Source organism: Dipteris shenzhenensis, chromosome 5 (assembly GCF_047967505.1).
Source record: "Dipteris shenzhenensis isolate YYH24624 ecotype China chromosome 5, Dip_SZ_1.0, whole genome shotgun sequence".
In the NCBI taxonomy this organism is placed as follows: domain Eukaryota; kingdom Viridiplantae; phylum Streptophyta; class Polypodiopsida; order Gleicheniales; family Dipteridaceae; genus Dipteris; species Dipteris shenzhenensis.
The window spans coordinates 46442816-46468802 of NC_141600.1; the positions used below are offsets into that span (position 1 = coordinate 46442816).

General features: G+C 45.2%; 1 protein-coding gene across 1 annotated transcript in view; it reads left to right on the forward strand.

Annotated features, from left to right (window-relative positions):
- The window catches only part of LOC147902094 (midasin-like protein), a 193926-nt gene that overhangs the window by 14855 nt on the left and 153084 nt on the right, over positions 1-25987 (forward strand). Inside the window, exons 9-21 of the mRNA XM_087374676.1 lie at positions 99-177; positions 281-403; positions 572-668; positions 5713-5806; positions 5893-6027; positions 6557-6613; positions 6735-6914; positions 8078-8203; positions 8351-10201; positions 10542-10615; positions 10731-10926; positions 11113-11217; positions 11330-11653. Of these exons, the coding sequence (XP_087230802.1) occupies positions 99-177; positions 281-403; positions 572-668; positions 5713-5806; positions 5893-6027; positions 6557-6613; positions 6735-6914; positions 8078-8203; positions 8351-10201; positions 10542-10615; positions 10731-10926; positions 11113-11217; positions 11330-11653 (3441 nt within the window). The remainder of the gene's footprint in view (positions 1-98; positions 178-280; positions 404-571; positions 669-5712; positions 5807-5892; positions 6028-6556; positions 6614-6734; positions 6915-8077; positions 8204-8350; positions 10202-10541; positions 10616-10730; positions 10927-11112; positions 11218-11329; positions 11654-25987) is intronic.

Consider the following 25987-nt stretch of genomic DNA (forward strand, 5'->3'; position numbering starts at 1 on the left):
TTTGGATGATAAATCTCCGTTTATGCTTTCATGATTTCTAGAAATAATATACCCCTTCAGCCATGTAATAAACTCTGGTTGCTATACTGATGTTTCAGACAATTCGAGCAGCTCAAGGTTTTCAACTATTGGCTACTGTTACCAAGACAGACATTGGATCAGCAAGTTACTCTCCAGGTTTGGGTTGGTTTCGTGATAATGAAACACTAAACATTTGGGGACAGGTATAAATGGTGAAGAGGTTCATATTATCTATGGGGTGATGTGTTTCTGTATACAGGTTGGGCAATTTTGAACAACTTGTGGCGAAAAGTTGTAATTGATGTTCCCAATGATAATGAAATGGAGGCTATCATTCAATCATCTTTTCCCTTGCTTCCACCAATCGTTTCCAAATTAATTGGTACAGTCTGTTTTGTTCTGTTCAAAACGTCTACAAACTTTTCTGTATTGGAGCATCAAATTAGCATCTACAGTGGAAATTTGGCTGATCTTTATTTGGCTTGGCAAGTATCTTGTTCCAAACGTTATGGTAAGATCACCTATTCTTGTTGCTTGTGGATAACCCCAGGAACTTTTAATTTAGTGAATGGGATCGCTTCACAGTTGTCACCTGTTGATTGCTCGTCCGGCCAAATAATTTATTTTGGCCGACAATTTTCCTTGAGGTTTGTCTGGAATCATTTTGTAAGAGAGAATTTTTCCTTTCCATGGTTGTAGTTTCCTCATGGCTTGTATCTTCTCAACATGTTCGAAAAATTGCGGAAAGGGTGGTTTTTATTCATTGCTTTTGGTGTCCATCTGTGATTGATTAGTTTAGACCTTAAATATGCAAATGGGCACGGTGTCTTTTTTTGTTTTTTTCATAGCAAGAATTATAGCTCCATCATGTTGATACTTAACCGATTTAATGTTCTGTCACTTAACCCAAACTGGGTGGCCAGATCTGAGGGTGGTCAACAGGCCACATCTGAGGATGATGAGATGTGAGGATGATGAGATATAGCCTATGTGAACAGAGAACAATTAAAAGATCTTTTAAGGCATGGTACCTACAAAAGAACAGAAAGCATTGATCGGTTTCTTACATGATTCTTTGTTTTTCCCCATGAGAAAGACTTCTATTACGTATGAATAAAACCCGCGAGAGCAAGCTCACAGCGGGAAGACAACATGCAGAGCATGAAACAAGGTCTCAAAAATGGCCAAAAACTTCCCCCTCAAAATGAGGTAGGAAAAATCCAAGGCTGAGGCTGAAAATGCCACCGCAACCCTATAGAGGACTCTGAGAAGGAAGGGGAGCCTCTCCATTCCCTAAGGAACGTAGCCCCCCTAGCGAAGGCCGCTCTAGAAGATCGAAGTCCGTGAAGCTTAAGGGCTTGCCCAGTGGGGCGTGGTGCAGTGAGATACTCGGCGGGCGGCCCGTGCCAGGGGTCGTGTTTGGCTAACGCTGCGCATAAGGGGATTGTGGAGTGACACGGTTCACACTTTGATAGCCATATGGGCTAGCATGCAGGGCCCTTCACGGGCAGCCTCTTCTAGGAGAACTGTATTTCTTCGCGTTTGGAGGGGTTCTCCCTTTTTCTCGGAGGTTTCTACCGGATTGAGATGGCACTATCAGCCTCAATCCTTTCTTTTTGGCTCGAGTTTTTCATGCATTGCATGGTGTATCCTGTATGGAGCTTGCTCTAACGGTTTTCTTTAATACTTAATAGAAGTCTCTTTTTGCAAAAAAAAAGAATTGTACAACAACCTTGTACAAACAGATTTTTATTGCCTTAAAGACAGGAAGGGGGGGGGGGCGGGGGGGGGGCTTATTTCTAACCCCTAGTGCTGTTTCTCTCCTACATTCTCTCTTTACAGTGATTTACTTTTCAGCCCCATTGTTGTGTTTCTATCACATTGTTCGAAGTTCCCAGCCAGGGGTCGGAGTCGATCCCCTCATGCGGTCTTTCCCAACATGTGGCTATTGACTTCCCTTGAGGCAGTTTGAGTTCTAGCCTCTTCTATGGCACGTTTCATGATTGCGAATTAACTACACAGCTGCGATTTGACTACAAGGGCTGAGTTTGTGGTTTGGTTAAAGTTTCACACTGCTGCAAGGTCTATTAGATAGCCTGCTGAAGCTGCACCTCCGGTCCCAATCACACCCACTGCGAGGCTGCATCCCCGCTTGCCTGATACGAAGCCTAGCTGAAAGTTGGTTGTGTTACCATGAGTGATCCATAGCTCCCTGCCCTTGGGACCTAGCCAATCAAACAACCTGGTGGTCCACTGCTCCTCTCGTGGAGGAAAAGTTGGACCCCTAAAAGGGTTGGTCCGAGAACCAAAACTCCCATGGACCCTGCCTTCTAGGGCTGCAAAATCAAAATCTGCCACGTTTAACGATATTGCGTACTCATCTGGAATCTCGAGGTAGTTCCATGGTCAAAGCAATCATGAACTCCTTCGTTAAGGGCTGTCTTGGGTGAGGCTTTGGGCCTGGGAGCTGAGAGAACGAGTCACCACCTCCTGACTGCTCCCCAGTAGCTGCGTCCCGCGTTGGAAGAGTGCTAGACTGCATTATCGAGGATGAAGTAACATAATTGTGAGGGAGAAGAATCAGCCACGCCCTTGCACGAGGGCTGAGGTTTTGGGCGAGGTTGAGGCTCCATCAGCGAGGGGAAGGCTCCTCTCCCATAGTTGGTGTGTGGTCCACAGTTACGTTGAAACACATTTCAAAGCCCAGCCAGGCCTGAAATGCCGTTTTAGTGAAGCTTGGATCCTGAAACGCGTTTCAAGGTCTAAAACGTTTCAGGACCCTGAAACAGCTGGCTGAAACATTTCAGCCAGTTTGAAACACGTTTCAGGGCATAGAAACGGCCCGTTTCAGACAACAAAGCATCTAGGGTCTCCAAATGTCACGAAAATCCGCCGCTAGCCCGATTTTGGTCGTTTTGATTTCGATTTTGGCCTCTTGTGCAATGTTTCACTCCTTTCACTCTTTCAGTCTCATACTCTCTCCATCCTCAAGGTTTCCCAACCCTCCTTGAGCCCCATGCACTCCTTTGTACTCCTTTCTCTTATGCAGGCTGCTTCAGCCCTCCATCATCATCTACTCCCCTTCAGCCCTCCTTCAAAGCTCAAATTGCACTCCTTCAGCTCTCTTTCAGGCTTCAGCCCCCTCTTTCAGCCTTCTAAGTTAACTTCTAAGTTCTAATTTGTAACTTGTTCGAAGTTTTAACTTCTAAGTGACATTGTGGTAATTATTATGCACTATATTTTAAGTTACAGGAGGGCTGTAGGCTGTAGCATTCTAAATGTGTGTGTTCTCATCTCAAAACCCCCTTCCCCCCTTGCTGATGTGGCGTTTCCCCGTTTTAGCTCTCCTAGAAATCCGGAAACGTTTCCGTTCCCCGTTTCCCTATTTTCGTTTCCCCTAACTATGGTGTGGCCCCCCTCTATCGCTAAGCTTGCTTGATCTTTGATGGAGTGAGTCCGACAATTCTGCCCACCACGGCTCAAGTATGTGTGGGTGTGTGGATTTGTATGTGTGAGAGCATATGTTTATACTATGGTCTACACCCATTGTTGGGTGTGGATGACGTCAGTGGGGATGTCATAGCAGCTAGTCCCTGCTATGCGTGATGGAGTTTATGGTTTTCAACCTTATCAGTGACTATCATGAGATTGAAACTGCACTATGTTGTGTTTTTAGAGGATGAGTTTGGGAATGTTCTTGGATTCATCTAGGTATATGCTTCTGCTGTATTAGTGGACATGCAAATTTCACCTTCGTCCATGTTGCGGACTGCTGGTATTGCGATAATTCTATCTATCTTAAATGGTGCATTGCCCTATGAGCTAGATTTAGATGCCCGTTTGGGAGAGACTAAAATGAAATCGTTTAGTTGAAGGTTAGACCTATCCTTTACAAGTAATACTATATCATCTACACACAAAATTACTTATTGCAAGGGCTTCTATGGTTTAACAAGATTAAGATAGAAAATTGGTTTGGAATCAAACAAAATGGGTTGACAAATTCTTCTTTTAAAGAAGCTAACAAATAGGTTCAAGAAAATCAATTGCATGTACAATTGTCGTGCAAATGAAAAATGATTTGAGATAAAGTCGCACAATGTTCTTCGACCTATTCATGTTTTTCTAGGTACTTATGTTTTTGCGCACACAAAACTGGTGATGACAAAAAATGTAAGATATAGGCGCTCATCAAGGGCTCTGTGGAAGCACTTTGGTTCACCTATCAAAATACGAGTTTTCGTAAGAGTGTCCTCCATTTAGAGATCGATTGGAGAGGCTGGTGAGCAACCAAGATGTTTGTCACACATCCTCCTTAATTTTCCAACTACAGCTTAGGGGGTGATTTGATTTTAGAGGGCCTTGATGTGGGTGTTGAATGAACTATGAGAGGTGGTCTTGAAAGATGCTTAAAGTAGAACTCATAATGTTGTAACACATAAAGAAAGGGCATATAACTCTGTGTTGGCCCCTTACAGTATCATACTTTAGGTACGAGACTGGAAGTAGGGGGTTCAAAGAAGGTGGAAAGCAAGGCACACATTATACATTTTATGAGGAAATGCAGTAAAAATATCGGATTCAGAGATTAACTTTTATCCGTTTAGTAATAAAATGTGCTCATGATCGTGAGCGTGGAGTCTAAAGATTCTGTCATGAATAGCATGAAATTCACTCTCGCAAAGCAATATATAATGTACTAGGGCATGTGTTCTTCAAAACTTCCACAAAAACCTCGAAATAATGCCACATAGCAGTACGTACATGCATTGTTTCATAGGATCACATTGCACATTAAACATCTCCCCCCAAAGAAGAAATCCCCAATTTTTTTAAAGTTGTTATGGTACTTTACGAGCACGGTACGTTTCGAGAATTCGACTGAACACTGATTTGAAATCACTTGATCAATAACCCATCTACCCCATCTGGCAGGACCGGCAGGCTGTAGATGCTTTTTATCTTGCTCAGGATCTGTGACTTGCAAACACAAAGTGATCAGTTTATGGGGTTGACAGTCCTGAGATCGATATATTGGCCAAAAAGGTGGAGCAGATTTTAGCCTCCTATGTCCAACAGGAGGAGACCCATATGTGAGCGGTGTGCAGAAGAGCAATTCTGCAGTTGCTTTTTAATGCCTGCGACATTGTAAAAACAATCAAATGGGCAGCTAAATGCTAGAGAAATCCAACACATAAATCGGATTGTTACTTCTGCATTTTAAAAGGTGGAATTCGGGTTATAAACAAGCCATGATAGAACTAAAAAGGGAGTCTAAGGCAGCTGTCAACTAATGTCAACAGAGAGATTTTTCCAGGGAAAGCTGTCTATTATAGAAAATTCCAATACACAACAGGACACTGCTCTTCATCCAGAAGACATATACAGAATTATTATGTATACCTGACACTTCGTATGTGTGCTTCTTTGTTTAAGCTGGAAACTCCCCATGGGATGTATTTTTGCATGCACCACACACATTGCCATGCACTTGACCCTTCACTATATGACCTTTTTTAAATACACTTTGCTATGCACATGACTCTTAATCACTGTAAGAAGATTTTATTAATACAAGATACTGCTCATTTCTGCTTTAGTGTTGCTTGATTGAAAGGCCTACTTCAAATGTATTGTATTTTCAAAGCTAGTTACACTGATTTATACATACCACTTCTTGGATTTTATCAGGGATCTCCTCAAGTGGTGCAAGAGGATAATGAACATAAAGGAAATTGGAGGTCATTTTCTATCTGCCTCGGTCCGTGAAACCATATACATAGAGGTTTGTAAACTATGCACTTTCCTCTTTCAAAGCCAGAGAAATCATACTGCGAGATGATGAATTGTCACACCTGTTTGTTGTGGCAGGCTGTGGATTGCTTTGCTGGATGCATACCTTGTGCAGAAAGTCGCCGTGTTGTTATGGAGGCGATCGCTAGGCTGTGGGATGTCACTGAAGAGCAAGTCCTTTTTTTCCAAACGTTGAACAAGCCCTTGCTTCAGGTTCTCACTAGATCAGATCAAAATTTCAAGCTGCCTTTTCCATATTCCTTCCTTTGGTCATGTGTTAAGTCTGTAAGTTTGTATTGTTGCCTGTAGTCCATGTAAGTATGATGGGGCCTCCTCTTAAGCTTGAGAGTTAGGCTTTGGAAAAGTGAAACTAGACTATTCAGCTTATAGAAGATCCGAACCTTTGTATGGACATGTGAATGTGAGAGCGATGCCGGTAACAAATGCATACATGCATTTGCAAATACGTGGAGACCTGCATGCTGGCATCTATGCATATATGCTTATATGTACATGAAGGAAAGGGAGATCTGGTTGTATTGGTGCTTGTGTGTGTATGCATGGTTGCTCAAGTCCATGTCTGCATGCGCTGTGTATATGTGGTGTGTGCAGGTGCCTGCACACACCCTTGCATGTCTGTGGGACACATGCACACATGTTTGTGTGACATTTTCATCTATCATGGAAAGGACCTGGATGCGTCTTAAAATCCATGTTACTTGGGTTTTGTCGTGTCTGACAGATTTCACCTAGTGTTGTACAAGTTGGGCGTGCTTGCTTACCTGTTCGATTATCAAAGGTATGACACAACTCATGTTGATCCCATTCTCTTCTTACATCCAGATGCAAATAGAACTTTGCTTTTGCTCACAGTAGAGGTGCTTGTATATAAGGAACTGAAATTTACTTCTAATCCTCAGGAAAGGAAGACTTCAGGACGTTTATTTGCAAACACTGGCCATGCTATGCGAAATTTGGAACGCATAGCAGTTTGCATTCAACAGCAGGAGCCCGTACTACTGGTTGGTGAAACTGGTACAGGAAAGACAACCCTTGTACAGCGTCTAGCCGAGCAACTATCCATGCCTTTGACAGTAATGGTAAGCTTCTCTTTGTTCTCTGATATTTGATGGCTTGTCATACAGGTAGTGAATAATCTCTTTTTTGCGCAGCTTCGAGGGAATAAGGTTTTGTGAAACTGGACATTCTTGCTGAGAAACCCTTCATTCTATCTAAGATGAATATCATTAGTTACTGTACAGGCCAAAATAAAGCTCAAGTAGGCTGTGAATTTGATATACATTGTGTTAAGTATTTTTGCATTACTCAGGTCTGTTTGAGGTTGTCCAGATAGGTTGAGTCACTATTGACCTCAGGTTGTGGTATCAGCTGTATTTAGTTTCTCTATCTGACCCACAAATCCCATGTCTAATCCATAGTGCCAAAGCAGGCCCTCCTTCAATTTTCTGCAGTGCCTGCCTCTAATCTTTCTATCTCAAATACCTTTAGACATTAACTGCTTTTTTAAATTTCTATGCCTGACCCACTATTTTAACTCCATACTGTGCAAAGTAGGCCAGACTTCAGACCTCTCCAGTGGCAACCCATAATCTGTGGATCTCACTTACTTTTCTTTGCATTATGGGACGAGCAAACTCACTGTTTTGGTTTAAGAAGATACTAGTCTAGAGGCGATTGTAGTGTCACACCTTCACTGCTTTTTCAAGTTTCTATACTGACAATCCATGTTTAACTCCATACTGTGCAAAGTAGGCCAGCCTTTAGACGTTTCCAGTGGCTGCCTCTAATCTTGTTTCCGACGTACTTTTCCCTCCGCATTATGGGATGAACAAATTTACTGAGAAGATGCAGTCTAGAGGCAATTGCAGTGTCATACCAGTAAGACCTGCTTGTATGATACTGTCCCTTTGTAATCAGGTAGTGGATACTCAGAGATAGATACCTTTGGTGTGCATATGCATTTCGTTCATGCACGTGGGCTGTGATCTCTTTTCAGGAGCTCTATATGTTCCTTTGGCGTCCAATAGCTGTGTAGGTTTTATTTCTGATGCTGTACAAGAGCGCGCACATACGTCCCTTTTTGTGCATCAATTTGATTTCCCTGTAAACCTTGTTGCGATGAAAAAATTCAGATGTGTTTCTTGGATGAGTTTTGTGGACCATTCATTTGTATTCAAACTTCCAATGGACATCTTGTGGTGGGATATCTGATGTACATTTTTCTTTATCCTTTTATAAACAGAACTTGAGCCAGCAAAGCGACAGTGCAGATTTTTTGGGGGGTTTTAAACCAGTAGAAGCTCAGCGCATTTGCATGTCCATGCTAGAAAAGTTCATAGAATTGTTTTGCCGCACATTTCCTTCACAGGTAAGTTCACTGTGTAAGACATTCATGGTCTCCGTCTAATTTTTTGTAACGCTACTCTCAATAGTCAATATATTTCATCTAGAACTTACATGTACTGCAAGCTATCTCTAATATATTGGTGCCTTGGTAACATCTCGTGATTATCAGCAAAACTCAGAGTTTCTTGTGAGAGTTCATCAGTTTGCAGAGAAGAAAAAATTGAGGCATATGTTAAGAGCCTTTGGGACTGCTGTTGTTAAAGTAGAAAGTCTCCTAAAATCCTCCAAAGGCGACTCGCGTACAAAAGAAAACAGCAAATCGGAATTGGAAGGTAGCACAAAGAGAAAACGTCCTCTAAGCAGGGAACTTATGAATGAATGGAATTGCTTTGCTTTGGAGCTTGGTAAATGTGAGCGTCAGGTAGAGGCAGCAGAAAGCACGTTTGCTTTCTCCTATGTTGAAGGGGCTTTTGTCAGGGCATTCAGACATGGCCACTGGATATTGTTGGATGAAGTGAATCTGGCACCGATAGAGACGCTGCAAAGGCTTATGGGGGTTTTGGATGGGGAAAAGGGATCGCTGAGCCTCACAGAACGTGGTGATATTGAAAATATTCCTCGTCACCCTGATTTCAGGGTTTTTGCTTGCATGAATCCTGCAACGGATGTTGGAAAACATGATATTCCACTTCATCTGAAGAATCGCTTCACTGAATTTTATATTGATGAGTTGACAAGCGCAGAAGATTTGCATAGCTTTGTTTATCGCTACTTGGAAGGCTCTATTCCTTGTCCCCCAGTAGCAGATATCGTGGAATTTTATAAACAAGCACAGCAGGAGGCGGAAACAAGGCTCTCTGATGGTGCAAATCAAAAGCCTCGATACAGCTTACGCTCACTTGCACGTGCACTTGAGTACACACAAGCTGCAATGCCACTTTATGGGTTTTTGAGATCCTTGTATGATGGAGTTTGTATGACATTCCTCACTCTCCTGGATCGCCCAAGTTCTGTATTAATGGGGAACCTTATTTCAACCAGCTTGCTTACGCAGACAGGGCAGGCAAACAGCTTATATGGGAAGATTCCTGGCCAGCCCAGTTCTAACCATGTCCTTATCGAGCAATTCTGGGTAAACAGAGGTGATTATAAGCCATCAAAATCTTCATTGGAGTTCTCACAAAAGTATGTTTTGACAAAGAGTGTAAGGGAGCATCTGAAGAATGTTGTTAAGGCCGTCTTTATCGGAAAGTATCCTGTACTATTACAGGGTCCAACTTCCAGTGGGAAAACAAGTTTAATTGAATATCTTGCGGCGATTACAGACCACAGATTTGTTAGAATCAACAATCATGAGCACACTGATTTACAGGAATATCTTGGAACCTATGTTACTGATGGTTCTGGAAGGCTTGTTTTTCAAGAGGGGATTTTGGTTGAGGCTGTGCGCAATGGATATTGGATTGTTTTGGATGAACTGAATTTGGCACCTTCAGAAGTTCTGGAGGCTTTAAATCGTTTGCTAGATGATAACAGAGAATTATATGTACCTGAGCTTCAGGTGGTGGTAAAACCACACCCTGAATTTATGCTTTTTGCGACCCAAAATCCTCCCGGGGAGTATGGAGGCCGCAAAGTTTTGTCCCGTGCATTTCGCAATCGCTTCCTTGAAATACATGTTGATGACATACCTGAAGATGAATTGTGCATCATTTTAGAGAGACGCTGTGAGATTCCTGGAAGCTATGCTCAGAAGATGGTGGCTGTTATGAGGGATTTGCAGCGAAACAGGCAGAGTAGTCAGGCCTTTGCAGGAAAGCATGGATTCATCACACCACGTGATCTCTTTAGATGGGCAGATCGACATCGAAAAGCTGGTATATCTTATGAGGATCTTGCAAAGATTGGATACATACTTCTTGCAGAAAGGTTGAGAGTTGCAAGTGAGAGGTTGGTTGTATATGAGGCCTTGGTGAAGAATTTGCGGGTGAAATTCAATATGGAGACCCTTTATGATGAGGTGAGCTTCTGTAAGTAAGCTGTTCTCAATGTTGTTGCATTGTAATTTTTTTTGGGTTTGGAGGAATGCAACATCCGTATGTTTTGGAAAACAGAGTTGATCAACATCTCCGTAGGGCAGCCATATGTAAGTACTTGTCATGTTTTGCTGGATGCCTTAGAGATCTTGAGGGTCTTCTGAGTATATATTGAACATTCTTCTCATTTCTCCTAGGTATTTACTATACTAAATAATCATAAACAAAAAGAGTACAAGGTTGAAGGCAATATTCCTTGAGTCTTGCCTGTCTGTCCCTCTTTGAGCCTTATATCAGGTATTGAATGGAATGTTTGTTTTGCAGCTGTCAACAACATCACAAATGCAGGAGGTCAAGAAGCGATTGGCATCTCCAGCTGTTACAGCAGCATTGGGAAAGTGAGCCTTTTTTATAAGAGCAGGCTTGAATTCAGAAAATTTAATAATCAAACGTCTCTCAATGATGTTACAAGGCTAAGGTATCCTTTTGTGTTGTATGTCTCCATCTCCATAGGATTATTTGGACGAAAAGTATGAGACGGCTTTTTAGTCTTGTTGAGCATTGCTATGAACACAATGAACCTATTCTGCTTGTGGGTGAGACTGGCTGTGGAAAAACCAGTGTGTGTCAATTATTAGCCATGGTGTATGAACAACATCTCCATATTCTGAATTGCCATCAACACACAGAGACAGCTGATTTTCTTGGTGTAAGTAGTGCCAGCAGCTTCACAGTTCTGCCTTTCATTGGCTACGGAAATTCATTATATAAAAGGGTGTAACTGCAAGTCCTTACATATAATAAGTTTATACATAAATTTGAATGAGTGTTCGTAGCCATGCTTCTGCTTGAGTTACGTATGCTAAAGCCGCAATGCACCTTGGGGTTTTATCAGGGTTTTCGGCCGATTCGTCAAAGAGAGAGCATTTCTTTACAATTTGAACAATGCGTTAACAAGTTGAACACATCGAAGCTGTTTCGTCAATACTACACACTTGAGGTGAGGTGTTATTTAATTTGCCAAAGTGGGGCTTCTTTAAGGCAGACTTATGTGATAGTGAACCCTGTCTCTTCAATTGGTACATTTGGCACTGATTATTTTTGTATTGCAGCTACCCCTGGGCATTGAGAATGCAGAGAAAACGTTATTCACACTTTCAAAACTACTGGCTAGCGTTAAAGATGAAGTTATAGGTTCTGGATCAGGGCAGTACCAAGTCGGCACTGAAGAACAGCACGAACTACAATGCTTAGAATCAATGCAAAAGGAGCTTCTTCGTTTACAAAAGGATTGGCAATCACTTTTCATTTGGCAGGATGGACCCCTTGTTGAAGCCATGCGAAAAGGAGATCTTTTCCTTCTGGACGAGATTTCCCTTGCAGATGATAGTGTTCTTGAGCGGTTGAACAGTGTTTTGGAACCTAAGCGTCTTCTGGTAAGCCACCATCTTGTTTACACAGAGCAGATTACTATCTCAGAAGCAAGGATCTTTTGTTTAAACTGATTCAGGCATACAAGCCATGGAAAAGTTTCTTTTTTGAGCCCAAAAAAGTGATTATATTAAACTTGGGAACTTTTGTACATCATCAGAGTTTGTCCGTAGTAGTTCCACTAGTCCAACAGAGGACTTACAACGTAGTCACCCTTACAAAAGGGGATACAAAAACTATCTGCACGCTGAAGACAGGAAAAAGGTCTTTCAGGTCCTCCTATATATATGCAAGAGGGGCTTGAAAGGAAAATCTTTTAGCAACATCCTCATTATATTCTGTACTCTGAGTAGGAGCAGCAGCAGCAGGAACACCCTGCAGAGGGTCAAGAGAGATCTCTTGTTGCAAAGTGACTGAAAATCTTGGCTACCCCCATCCAAATCATCCTCGCCTGTCTGCAATCCCATAAACAATGCTGAATAGTCTCCGAAGCATAGAGGCAACGAGGGCAAGTAGGGTCGGCTCCAAACGTGGATCTTCAAAGGTTCACTGCAATCCCACCATGGATAGAGAGCCAAAAGAAGAGAGTGATCTTTCTATTCCTGTGGGATTTCCAGAGTCTCCTCCAGAAACACCTCTGCAGATCCGCAGTGATATCAAATGTCTCCCAATGAGGAACTGCGGAAGGTCTCCAACTTCTACTACTGAGTTGAAATCTCTTGGCATTACTGACCGTGTAATGAAAGAAGGGGATGCTCTTCTCTCGATGCCCTGCGTCAATCCACTCCCACTCTCCAGGGTCCCACTGCAAATACCTAATGGGAACTCCCCCGTAGAGCCAAAGCCTCCAAGACCCGGTGGGGGGTCTGGGTCGAGGAACCACTCTGAATTTGATCCCTGCACCAAAAGACCTACAACCGTGATAGGTTGAAAAGCAGACTCAAGCAAGATGTCCCCTGTGGATCTGAGCAATCTGCCACCATCCTGCATACTAAAAACTAAAGCATCCTCCTATGCATCTCGAAAGGCCAAAACCTGAAGCGGAACACCGCCTCTCGTAAAAGTACCTGCCCAAGTGGAGCAAGTGAGTGGCATATCATCTGTGTCTACCCAATCCTCTAGAAGGGCTGCCTCAATCTGCAAGATCCTCCCTGCACTTCCTCTGAGATGTCCTGTCAACTAATATTTGGTCTCCTCTGGAAGCCTGCGGAAAGCTTTCCAAGACCCCAAAGATGATGCAGGTCCCCTCTCCCACGTGGACCACTGCATGTAAAGTGAGGCACCAAGTGGTCTGCCATGAACATCTTAAATACTGTCATTCCACATGATGGGTTGCCTATCAATCTCTTCACGAGAGGAAGGAGAAATCCTCCGAAGAGTGCTCCTGAAACTGGCCCATGCTTTCAGAATGGCAACCATGAGAGGGGACGAAGGTGATTTGAGGTGTGTTGTGGTGAAGATCCACCTAATACTGCTCATCTAGTCTCGTAATGAAGAAGGTGTGCACCTCTGTATGCTGCTAATAAGAAAGGCCTTCCACGGTTCTAGCCCTGGCATAAGTCCCCGCACCACCATCTTGCATAGTAAAGCTCTGCACTGTAAATCTGGATCAATAATATTGAGATCCCCTTCCTGTGTAGGGAGGATGAGGGTCTCCCAAGCCACCCTAGCTAAGGCATCTGCTGTGCCATCAAGCCCACTCCAAAGAAAATTTCTGATCGGTCTCTTGAGCTGAGTGATGCAGTCCCTAGAACGGCACCAGCAAGAACAAACAAACCAGGCCGTGGCCAAGAGGACCTGGTTCACCACTACAACTCTAGAGGCAAGATCGAGCTTGGCTGAGCTCCAAAAAAGGAGCTTCCTCCTGATGCTCTCCAACACGGGAGCAAACTGCTGCGTGGAAGAAATATCCAAGCCGACCTGGCAGCCCAAATACCTGAGAGGCACACCCCTCTGAATCCAAGTGAATCCAATGTCAAGCCCTCGAACTGGAGTGTCCTCATCACTGATCCAAAAGCCATTGGATTTATGCCAATTTATCTGCGCCCCCGTCGCCAAGCAAAATAAATCCAATGCTGTCCTGAAAGAAGTGAGTGTCTGTGGAGTGGCATCTAAGTGAACTGCTGTGTCATCTGCCAACTCACTGTCAAGTAACTCCTCTTCCCTTCTAATGGGAAGTCTCAGCCCAAAGATGTCAGCTTGAGATCTAACATAGATACTCATAGCTTCGGCCACGAACAAAAAAAGAAAAGGAGCAAGGGGGCATCCCTGATGGACTGATTTGGAAATCTGAAATCTCTCACCCCTTACCCCACCAATTAGTACCTGGCTGTGGGCTGATCTGTACAAAGAGGAAACACCTCTGATCCAAGCATCAGTAAAGCCAAATCGTAGAAGGGTGCCCTCCAAAAAGCCCCAATCTAAGCTTTCTCAAAATCCAAAAGTAGAATGGCTAGATTCTGGCCGCTTTGCATGGCCCACTTTGAGGCTTCCTAGAAAGAGAAAATGTTATCAAAAATGCTTCTGCCATGCACAAATCCCGTCTAAGTGTCATGAATAAGATCTGGGAGAAGGGGCTGCAATCGGAGGCTGATTGCCTTGGCTAGAATCTTGTAACAAGTCCCCAGAAGTGTGATAGGCTTCCACTGGGACACTAGATTTCTGCAACCTCCTTTCGGGATAAGGTGGAGGAGACCATCTGTAAGTGACCCGGGCATCTCACTAGAGTCCCAAATGCCTTGCAGGGCTGAAGTAATGTAGTCTCCAATCATATCCTAAAATGCAATGAAAAAAGAGGGGGTAAGGCCATCCGAACCTAGGTACTTGCCCTTGTGAAGGGCTGAAAGTGCAGTCCTGAACTCTGTGTTGGTGAAAGGTACATCAAGCAAAACATGCATATCTGGTTTCACCAACAAAGGGATGTTCTGCCAAATAACCTGTCTAGCATCCTCTCTATCCCATGTCTGAGGATCAGCAGTAAGAAGGGTGGCATAAAAATCTGAAGCTATGCGCAAGACATCATCTGGATCTGTCTGTAAAACCCCATGTGAGTCAATAAGTTGGGATACACTCTCTCTACTATGTCTAGGGCCAAGAGTAGAGAAAAAATGTTTATTGACTCTGCCACCCATCTAAATCCAGAAGGACTCCCGTGCATGAAAGGCACACTCTGCTCTCTGATGAAGCAATACCTGCTGATGAGCCCTTGCTACAGCAAGGTGCTCGTGAATCCAAGCATCTGAAGGCCGTTTCTGCTCTTCCCTCTGCAAAGCTGCCAACTGCTGGCGAACACCAATCTCACGTCTGAGAATATCTCGTCTCCTGGTATAAGCAACTGAGAGGTAGAAGTCGCTAATACCTGAAAGGGCAGCAGCTACCTGTGATGGCAATGGCTGCCCACCTTGGACATGAGAAACCCATATCTGCAGGGCTGCCTCTGTAAGGTCCTCCTCTGTGTACAAGGCATCTGGAATCTTGATGCTGGCAGACCGGCCTCTCAAGTGAGGCTTTGAGATAGCCAGCACAACAGGAAAATGGTTTGAAGTGGAAAACCTAGCAGCAATGCATACCGATCCACCTCTGTCAAGTGCCCAATCATCTATATAGAATCTATCAATGCATACATGAATAGGCATCTGCTGCCTCCTGTTCGACCAAGAGAACAGGAGGGACTGTGGCTGAATAAGAAAGGCATCGTCCAACCAAGTATCTCTGCCACAGTAGTGAAAAAGGAAGGCATCCCAAGTTGCTCTCTGCAAAGAGTAAATCCTCCTTCTCTACCCCCTTTTTTGTATGACGGTAACTCAACCATGTTAAAGTCACCTCCAATCACCCATGAATCCGCAATGGGGGCCCAGGAGAGCAAATCCTTCCACATAATGACACGTTCCCCTCTAATGTTGGAGAAACCAACCTTACGGCCTCCAATCAAGAGAATAATCCACTGAGCTCTAGAGGGCATAATGACTCCGTGTCCAACAACCAAGGGGAGAATCGACTGTGAAACTGAAATAAAAGTGCCCCCCTTGGTGCCCAAGGCAGGCGACCAAAAAGTATGGTTAGAAAGCAACTTGCCTGAATTGGCACAATCTCTAGAATCCAGTTTGTGCTCGTAGATAGATAAGATATCAATGGAACCCCCAGTAACACCTGGATGAAGCTGATCTTGGATTAGCTGTCTACGGCGGCGATGTGGGATGCCACCTAGGCCCTGTATGTTCCAACTAATAATCCTAATCGACGGGAGGATGTAGAGTGGAACACCTTATCCGACCTAGTGGCGGAAACGAACCCCTCAACAGGGGAAGACCTCTTGCTCGAGGAGCAAGGAATGGAACCAAGTGGCGGATAATCAACAGGGGAAAGAACCCTGCCGCCTGAAGAAGCAGCCCTGTCAACAGGAAACCCAATCACTGACTCACCAAAAATAGAGGGCACAAACTCCTCTTCTGGGAAATCTGAAGCATCTGCCAGGGCTGAAGCTAGACACTGGAGTGTGAAGTATCCCTTCTGAGGGAAGAAGATCAATAGTGTAAACTATCCCCTTCCCCCTATCCAAGGGAGGAAGTGAGGACTGCTCTCGATCCTGTGTTTGCCCAGCTGCGGAGACCTCTACTGCCTCAAGGAGAGTGTCTAGGGGAGAAGTTGCAACCGGGTAGGAGGTCGAAGCTTCAACGTCTCGGACTGTGCGAGGTGAGATTGGAGGGACAGCCCGAGGTGAAGTAGAGTCCACTAGTGTACCCTCGTGAACTGAAGGAGCGATTTGCACACGAACCGGAACGCACGGGAATGCGTTGGGTATCCCTGAGGTAGAAGGTCGTGAGGCAATTGAGGTAGAAGGTGGCGGTATTAAAGGAGCGCTTCGTGGAGGAGCACTCTGGCCAGTAGGAGCTAAACCACCATCCTGAGGAGGACCGCCAAGTGGAGGTCGAGAAGCAGGTGTTGGACCTGTACCACCTCCCTGTCGAGGCCGAGGAGGAAGTGTTGGATTTGTACCACCACCATCTTGAGAAGGACCGCCATGCGGAGGTCGAGGAGCAGGTGCAGGACCTGTATCACCCCCCTGTCGAGGTGGAGGAGCAGGTGCAGGACCTGTATCACCCCCCTGTCGAGGTGGAGGAGCGTGTATTGGACCTGTACCACCCCCCTGTCGAGGCCGTGGGGTGGTAGTTGTACCAGAGGGCTTCTTGGCCCTTTTCTTCTTCTTGGGGCAATCCTTGGCAAAGTGTCCAATGGTCATGCATATCTTGCACTGGTCCTGCTTGCCTGCAATCTCTACTCTCTGGCGAAAAAAGGAACCATCCGGGTGTTGGATCATAACATGGTCCATTGTGAGGTTAGGATCCTTACAGAGGACCCTAACTCTAGGTACCCCATCAGCCTTGGTTGCCTCTGTTGCAGTCAATGGCAACCCAGGGAGAGGTGGGATCTCAGCAACCGCACCAAAATGCTCCCCAATAACAGAAAGAAGTTGATGGTAAACCTGGGAAAGCCCGGGAAATCTGATGAAGAGCGAAAAGATTTCCTTATCTGCCTCCACTGGGTCGAAACCAATATCAAAGGCGTCAAAGAAGATCTTCTTGTGTCCCAGGTGTAAAAACTCAGCTTTGAGCACAGTGCTCGCAGCCTCGAGTGTCAAAAACAACTTGGAAAAAACCTTGTCCTAGAAGACGAACATCTAACAATCGTGGAGTGAGGTCTGGGGGGAGAGCCGCAAGCATCCAGTCTCTGGCTTGGGATCTAGAAGGGTGAGACCCGAAGATGCATGCTAGCAACGTGGTAGAGCATTCAATCTCTACGTCCTTCTTGATCTGCTGCAACTCGTCTTTAGAAAAAGTAATAGTTTTCACGGCCGGTGGAGGTGGAGTAGGATTGGCTGACGGAATATCCATCGCCAATCGAGGTGAGGAGGCCGACTCTGACATTTTGGGGCCTCCTTCCGCTCCAAAAAAATGCTGCGGGAGAAGGAAGAGGGAGAAAACAGGAAGAAGGAAAAAAAAGGCAGGGGTAGGGAGCGGGATAGAGGACTGAGGGAGAAGCGGGGGGAGGGAGCAGGGTAGAGTGAGCGGGGGAGCGAGGAAGGGGAAGCGGGCTGAGAGGGGAGGGGGCAGCTGAGCGGGAGAGGGAGAAGGAGGTAGAGGAGAGGGAAGTAGAGATGGGGGGTAGAGGCGGAGGTAGGGAGTGGGTAGAGGGGAGGGGTGTAGATGTGGGGGGAAGGGTAGAAGCGAGGGAGGGGTAGAGGTGGGGGAGGGTGTAGAGGCGGGGGGAGGGGGTAGAGGCGGAAGAAGGGTAGGGGGAGGTAGGAGGCGGGGGGAAGGGTAGAGGCGGGGGAGATGGGAGCGGGCTGAGAGGTGAGGGGGCGGGCTGAGAGGGAGCGGGGGAGCAGGGCTGAGAGCGAGCGGGGGAGGGGGCAGCGGGCTGAGAGGTGAGGGGGCAGGCTGAGAGGGAGAGAAGGGGGAGGAGGGGAGAGGCTGAGGCAGAGGGAGGGGCTGAAGGGAGGGGGCAGCAAGGGAGAGAGCGGGGAGGAGCAGCAGCTCACCCTGGCTAGCAGCAGCAGAAGTTTTGCCTCCTACTTGGTTTTGAATGCATCCCCTAGTAAAATAGCCTTCTAGTTGACTGGCTCCCCACATTCAATCTGAATGAACTTCCAAACCTTTCTAGCATGAGGGCAAGCAACAAACAAGTGAAAAATATCCTGAAGAACACCAGGGCATCTTCTACATTTCCCATCTCCCTGCCCTATCCCGAGTCCTCTTACATTGCTCCAAACAGCTTTGTGTAGGATGAGCCAAGCTAGGCAGGACATCTTTTAGGGACGTGCTGGATCCGTAATTTGCCAAACCTATCATACCATTTTCCCCTACTGTCCTGCAAAGACCATCTAGTGTTCAGGGTTCTAAATAGGTCATCCGTGTGAGCAATAGGAGTGGTATAGGGAGGATTGAAGAGCTTCCTATCCAGCTAACTCCTTGTAAAAAATTAATATAGAACCCCCTTTCCTAGTTCCATCCTGCTTAAAATCAGAGCCTGGGTTTGATTAGTTAAAGCAAACTCTCTCCTAATCTCTTGCCAAGTCTTCCGCCTTAATTGCTCCCTGTTCCAGAGTTGGCCCCAAGTCTGCAATCCTTTCTTGAACAAAGCACAAGCCAGAGCAAACTGTTCCTTAGCAAGTTGAGCATTTCTAAAGATAGCTGAGACCCAAATGGAATCATTAGCCATAAAGGCCATAAAGCCTCCTTTACCAAAAAACTATAAGAACACTTTTACCTCCTCAAAAGCTCTCCACATAGATTGCTACAGTGCACTACCCTTAGCTTTACAGGGTTCAGGATTACAAATAGTAGATAGTAAGGGAAAGTTCTTCCATTTGAGGGTCTTAACTAGCCTGATCTGTTTCATGTTCCTCAACAAAAGTTGAGCCCAATCACACTCTGGATTTAGAAAAAAATTGATAACCTAGGTTGCAGATAGCTTTCTGGCTGCCATAGCAATATTCGTGACCCCTAGCCCTCCTTCTTTCTTAGGCTTAGTGCAATAAGACCACCTTACTTTAGAGATTTTGGAGTTACGTCCCCACAAGAAAGACCTGCAAACTCTGTCTAGACCAGCCTTGGAAGGTGTCCAACATGAAAGATTAAAAAAGAGACAGGATAAATGCAATGGTTGAGCACCAGCCTCCTTCCTGCAAGATTGGCCTGAAATCCCCTCTACTTGTCAATCCTCTTCTCAAACCTATTTATGAACCAATCCCACCTTTGCTTCATGGATATGTCAGATCCCATGTTGTATCCCCAACAGCCTAAAAACAATGCCTTTGTTAATCCAGTGGCATCCCTGATTTTGCAAATAAATCTGCTCCTTACCACTAAGGGTGTCATAACCTGTTTTTGTATGATTAACTCTAGACCCAGATGCTTTATAGAAGATGTCTAGACAATCCATAATGCATCTAACATCTTGCTCAGTATTTCTGGGGGTAAGTGTGGTGTCATCAGCAAATTGTTGACACACTAACTGCCTACCATACATGAGTTCAATCCCTATAAGGTTACCTTCCTGAATCTGACTCCTGAGAAGCCACCCAAGAGAGTCAGCTGCAATTGCAAAGAGGAGGGGGGCAAAAGGGCAGCCTTGCCTAATTGACTCTTCAAAGGAAAAGGGGAGCTCATGTCTCCTTTAACACATATCTTGGCTGATGCATTAGTGAGCAATAGTTTGACATAAGAAATAAATGAGGAACCGAGACCCTATCTTGTAAGGATTGTATGAGAAAGTCCCATTCTAGCCTGTCATAAGCTTTATCAAAGTCTATCTTTAGGAAGCATATATCTTGTTTAGTTTCCTTGGCATATTCACACCCCTCCCAAATATTTATGATTGCCTCCAATAGGTGACGCCCCTTTATGAATCCTTTCTGTTCTTGAAGAATCCAATCTTTCATCTTTCTTTGGATCTTGAGAGCCATAGTCTTAGCAAATATCTAAGAACTATAGTTAAGCATTGTAAGAGGTCTCCAATTCCTAAGCTCATCCTTAGAGCCTTCCTTGGGGATGAGCTTGATGATTCCTCCATTAGCATTAGAGGGGAGGGCACCCTTGGATTCTTGGATTTTTTCCATCTGCCATCACTGTGATTGCTTCCTTCAGCTCTTCAATGGTAAAAGGCTTCTCTAAATAAACCATGTCAAGCCTCTCTACAGCTTTGTCTCTTACAACTTGGCACAACTCTCTGGCTCTCTAGACCTCTTCATCTGGAGTTACTGCAAAAGAGAGGAGTGCTTGGAAATGACTGTGTGACAAATCAATATTCTCGTTTGTGATGAGACCAAAGTGCCCTTAGCCTTTTTCAACAATGGGATGTCCTCATTGACTCTTTTGCTTTGAATAATTTTAAAAGTTTCCTTGGTTGGCCTATCAATATTGCCTGCCCCCACTCTCTATAATACACCTCGGTGTCATTCAATCTAATTTGTTCTTGTTTTTTGAGCTCTTTTTTAGCAGTTAACAAATCACTTTGGGCATCTAAATCTCCTGATCTAGCCTGCTGCTCTAATCTCTTAATCCTTCTCTGAATCATGTCCATTCTTTGAGCTCTAATTTTGGCTCTACTCTTTCTAGCTGTCTTGAGAAGTTTTTGAGTATTCTCAACTGCAACAGCCCAAGCATCTGCAACAAAAGTGCCCTCAACAAAGGCATTATCCCAAACTATCGGAGGCAATCTAAAGCTACTAATACACAGGTGAATAGCCCCAACCCAAGGGCCAAGAAGGGGCAAAAAAGGAATGTTAGGTAAATCAGTCTCCTTCTTGACTCTTAGTGTTAGAGGGTTGATGGACCTTGGAAGAGGAGAGGAGATTTCTCACTGGTTGCGAGCTAACTCACTTTCCCTTACTTTTCTAGCATTACAAGAGGTCAGGGTTTGTGGAGTCAATCTAGAGAGTGGATTGAAAACTTTAGTCTGGTATTATACTTCTCACGTGGAAGGGAAGGGAGAGACGACTATTGGAGTCCTTTCTCACTTCAATGGAGGAGTCACCCAAGTAGTCACAAATGGTCAAAACAGATGGGTGCTTCTCAAATACTTCATCAAATGGAATAAATTTGTAGTAATCTCAGTGTATGCCCCAAATGCAGCAGCAGATAGAAAGGTATTATGGGAATTTATGTTGTGTGTAGATGGCAATTGTTTTGCTATGGGAGATTTCAATATGATAGAAAGGACGAGAGATAGATGGTTGGAGAAGGGCATTGTTATTAGAGGCTCTAAGCTTGAAGCTTGGGAGGACCTCAAAGAGCACTAGCAGTTGGTGGATCCATGTCTAGAGGCGGATTTCACTTGGTGCAACAGTCAATTGTGTGAGTACAATAGAGAAACCAGGTTAGACAGGTTTTACCTTTCCCAGGGTCTTCTAGTAATCTTAGCTCTCTAAAGACTTAGCAGTCTCGACGTAGTGGTTTTTGGGGAGGCCACGAAGGTCCAAGCAGAGGGGTAACTAACCGAAGGTGACCTAGTTTGGGATTTTCCCTTTTCAAGGGACAACTTTTCACCACATGTGTAGGCAGTCCACACAAGAAACAAGATTGAAGTCTCATTTAATGAGGCTCAAGGGAGGTTTTGCAAGCTGACACATCCAATCCCATGGCTGTCAGGTTGTTTGGGCCAATGAGAATGCTTGGGCATTTCAATGCTGGGCTAGAATCCTGAGATTTCAGGATGCTGGCCTGGAGCTGCAATGCTAGCCCAGCATGCTCACCCGTCCATGGGGCCGTGCCATGAGACTTGCCTGCTCTTGGGGCTATCCCAGTCCCACTAGCATACACGGGGAAGCCCTCTAAGAAGAATAGAAGAGCTAGGGGCGCTTTAAACTTTAGAGAGAGGTATAAAAAAGACTTGCTAAGGTATTTTGGAACTTTGAGCTCGTTCTCTCTGCAAAGGGGTTGCTAACTCCTCTACTGTATTAGGGAGAGCTAACAGGAGGGGCTTGGTGTAAACCCATATGGATGGGTAAAGCCAGCAGTAAAACACGTTTCAGGGGGGAGGCTAAAGAAGCCCACCCCGTGGCTTCTGAGCTGCATGGGAGTAGAAGGGACGAGCCTCCTCCTCTACCCCTCCCCGACTGCCAAAGAATGATGCTCCCTTACGCGGTGAATGTAAGAAGCGCGTGTCAGTAGCAATAGACATGCTTTGCTTCTTGACTAGAGCAGGAAAAGCTTGGTCGTTTGAGAACTCATCGAAGAGCGAAAGTGGTAGCAAATCTTTAGCTCGACCAGTCCGTACACCGACATGACCTTCTCTTTGAGCCTCGGGATCATCAACTGTACCATGCAGACCAAAAGGTGTGTTGGAATCTAGCTGCGGGAAGGAAGGGTAGTGATGGTGACCAGTTTGGCCATCACCATCAAAGCCACTACTGTCTCCATCTCCATCTTCCATCCTTGAAAGAGTTTAATATTTGCAACAAGAGAGGTTGCTTCATCAAAAAAGGAAGCAAGCTAACCAGACTTCATCTTACCCTGGTTTTTATGCCTAACTACGAGAAATTAAGTATGAGGTATAAAGAAAGTTCTTGGAGACAAATAAAACAACACTGAAGACTAATGATAGCTGAAGAAGAAATATATATCACCAAAGGAACTCAATACAAGAGAAGGTATCAGAGAGAAGCTTTGGAGGGAGCAAACATCAGTCCTCCAGGGCAGCCAACTGTAGTGGACTTCTGCACTAGCTCCACAAGTTGGAACTGAACCAGATCTGGGACAGCAAACTGATGCAAGGTTTGCTGTAGATCTGGAGCAAAAAGAACAGTAGATGGAGAAGAAGTTGTGGCTGATTTGGAGCAGAAGTAGGAGCAGAAGTTGGGGCAGATCTGGAGCAGAGGTTGGAGGAGAAGTTGGGGCAGATCTGGAGGAGAAGATGGAGCAGCCAGGAGGCAGGAAGGAGAGGCAGAGAGGAGGCAGCCAGGAGGCAGGAACGAGGCAGGAGCTCAGGGTGTGCAGGGACCTCAGGATGCAAGGTTTGCTGCAGATCTGGAGCAAAAAGAACAGTAGATGGAGAAGAAGTTGTGGCTGATTTGGAGCAGAAGTAGGAGCAGAAGTTGGGGCAGATCTGGAGGAGAAGTTGGGGCAGATCTGGAGGAGAAGATGGAGCAGCCAGGAGGCAGGAAGGAGAGGCAGAGAGAAGGCAGCCAGGAGGCACGAAGGAGAGGCAGAGAGGAGGCAGCTAGGAGGCAGGAAGGAGAGGCAGAGAGGAGGCAGGAAGGAGGCAAGAAGGAGGCAGGAGCTCAGGGTGTGCAGGGACCTCAGGAGCAGAAGCTGTATATGAGCACCTAGGCTCCCCCCCTTTAAGTAGGGAAGGGCCAGTCGGTCAACCAGCTGGTCGGCCAGCTGGTCGGCCCAGATCTGGCCGACCTGGCCAGTCTGGTCGGCCAGATTTTGGCCGACCTGGCCAGTCTGGTCGGCCAGTTTTTGGTCGGCCAGATTTTGGCCAGTTTTGGCCTCCGATTCTGGGCTCTTCTGGTGCCTGTTTTGACGAGGTTTTAACAGAGTATTTTGGCTTTGATTTTCGTCTTGACAGAGATTCACCTGTGGCCTTTTACCTGTATTTTATCTGACCTTTGTGCTAGTTTGGCCTTTGATTATCCTGTCCTCTAGAGTTGGAGATTGCCTGGCTTAACACCCCCTCTCAATGTCCAATGTAGAAGGGAGAAGCAAAGAGTTGTTCCAGGGGTGAAATAGTTCCAGGGGTGATCTATCTTCTTCATTAGCCTTTTAAAAAAAAAAAAAAGGAAAAATTTTTTTAAACAAGAGGGTTTTCATTTAGATGGAGATGCCTACAAAGTAGGTTTTCATCTTCACTAAATGCCCAGTAGTGATGGTACAATCAGAAAGTACAAAAAAAGAGGTACTTAAGGAGTGCCCTCGCAGGGGATTTGTTCACTTCCTTAAGCACAAGTACACAAATACTGCTAAGGAGAAGGAGGCGGTACACCAATCCCAAGCCGTGGGCTAAGATGCTCAAGAATAGGTCGGTTAACCGGCTTGGTAAGAATGTCAGCATGATTATTGACAGCTGGAACATATACCAATCGAATAGTACCCAATTCCACTTGCTCGCGAGTAAAATGAAAGTGTACGCCAACATGTTTGGTGCGGTTGGAAAAAATGGGATTGCCGGCGAGAGCGATGGCACTTTTGTTGTCGACGTAGAGGATTGTTGGTTCAGTACAAGGAAAGTGTAGCTTTGCTAGAAACTGCCGGAGATATATGGCCTCTGTGGTACAATCATACAAGGCCCGGTATTCAGCCTCAGTAGAAGATCTAGCAACAGTTTCTTGTTTACGGCTGGACCAAGAAACAGGTGCCGAGCTGAATGAGAAAATGTAGCTGCCATGAGAACGGCGATTGTCCGGGTTGCCAGCCCAGTCGGAATCAATGTATCCCTGTAGTGTTAGTCCTGGTCAGAAATGTAAACCATAAGAGTAAGTACCATGTATGAACTGCAAGATACGAATACATGCATGCCAATGAGTGTGCTTGGGTTCATTAAAGTACTGACTGAGAATGGAAACTGAGTAAGAAAGATCCGGACGAGTGTGAATGAGCCAGAGCAGCTTGCCAACAACCTGATGATAGAGATGTTCTAGGGGGCTGAGGCGCGGATCAGATTGGGAGACCTTCCCGCCATGCTCACAGACTAGAGATGAGACCCACAGGGGTGACAATGGCACTTGTTTGCCGTAGGGCCAGCTAGGAGACCACAACGGAGTGAGGCATAGATGAGATTGGGAGACCTTTGCTCCATGCTCACTAGATCAGAGATGAGATCCACATGGGTGACGTTGGCTCTCATTTTCGGTAGGGCCATTGCTAGGAGACCATAGCGGGCCACACACGCCAACAACCGTCGCCAGTGCCCCATCACAGGTTTTTAGCCACCACAGCAGCCTTAGATGGCAATGACGCCCCCCTTTCAGGATTGACACCTCGCCTTAGAGAGTTTGTCTCTCTCTATGTATTGGTGCCGTTATGATCATGATTACGGACTCTCCATTGTTTTTGTATTTATCATGGGTGTGGATGCCCGCTTAACGGCTCAGCCCTTCAGATCATTGTTTCAAGTTTCTTTTAGTCTCATAGACCCTTTGGTCTTTCGAAGATTTTTAATAAAATTTCTTTCTTTCTTTCTTTCTAGGGCAGCCAATCAGATGCAAGTACACATAGTCTGTGTGATATGCCAGTTAAGGCATGATGAGTCAAACTAGTGAATGTCCCCTTCTTGAGAGTGTCAGGTTGGATGGTCTGTAAATTAAAGCTTGAGAATAATCTCAGAGCTCGAAAGTTGTGGGGTATTATTGATGGGACTGAAAAATGTCCAAGGGAGAATTTCAGAAGTTATAATGAGAATAGCAAACATGCTCATACTCGCATAAATTTGAGCATCAAGGATAAATTATCCTTCTTGTCAGAAACTTGAAAACACCAACTCAAGCTTGGAAGACTTTGCAAACCACATGTGCGGCTAGTAGTTAGAAAGCCTTACTCATAAAAATACAGCTTAGTAGGCTTAGAATGCGAGAGGTTCAAACATTTGGATAAGCTCAAAGACCTGATAGATCAACTAGCAAGCATGGTAAGAAGATGCATGATAAAAAAGTAGTCGATCTTCTTCTCAAAAGCCTTTTAGAATCGTAGGATAATTTTGTCACCATGCTCTCATACTGAGAGCAACTCCCACATTAAATCAGCTACATGGCTATCTCATCAGTAAGGAAACCAGAAGGGAGAGAAAAGTTAGTTAATTGGTATGATACAGCCTTTATGGCTAAAAATAAAAGACAAAAT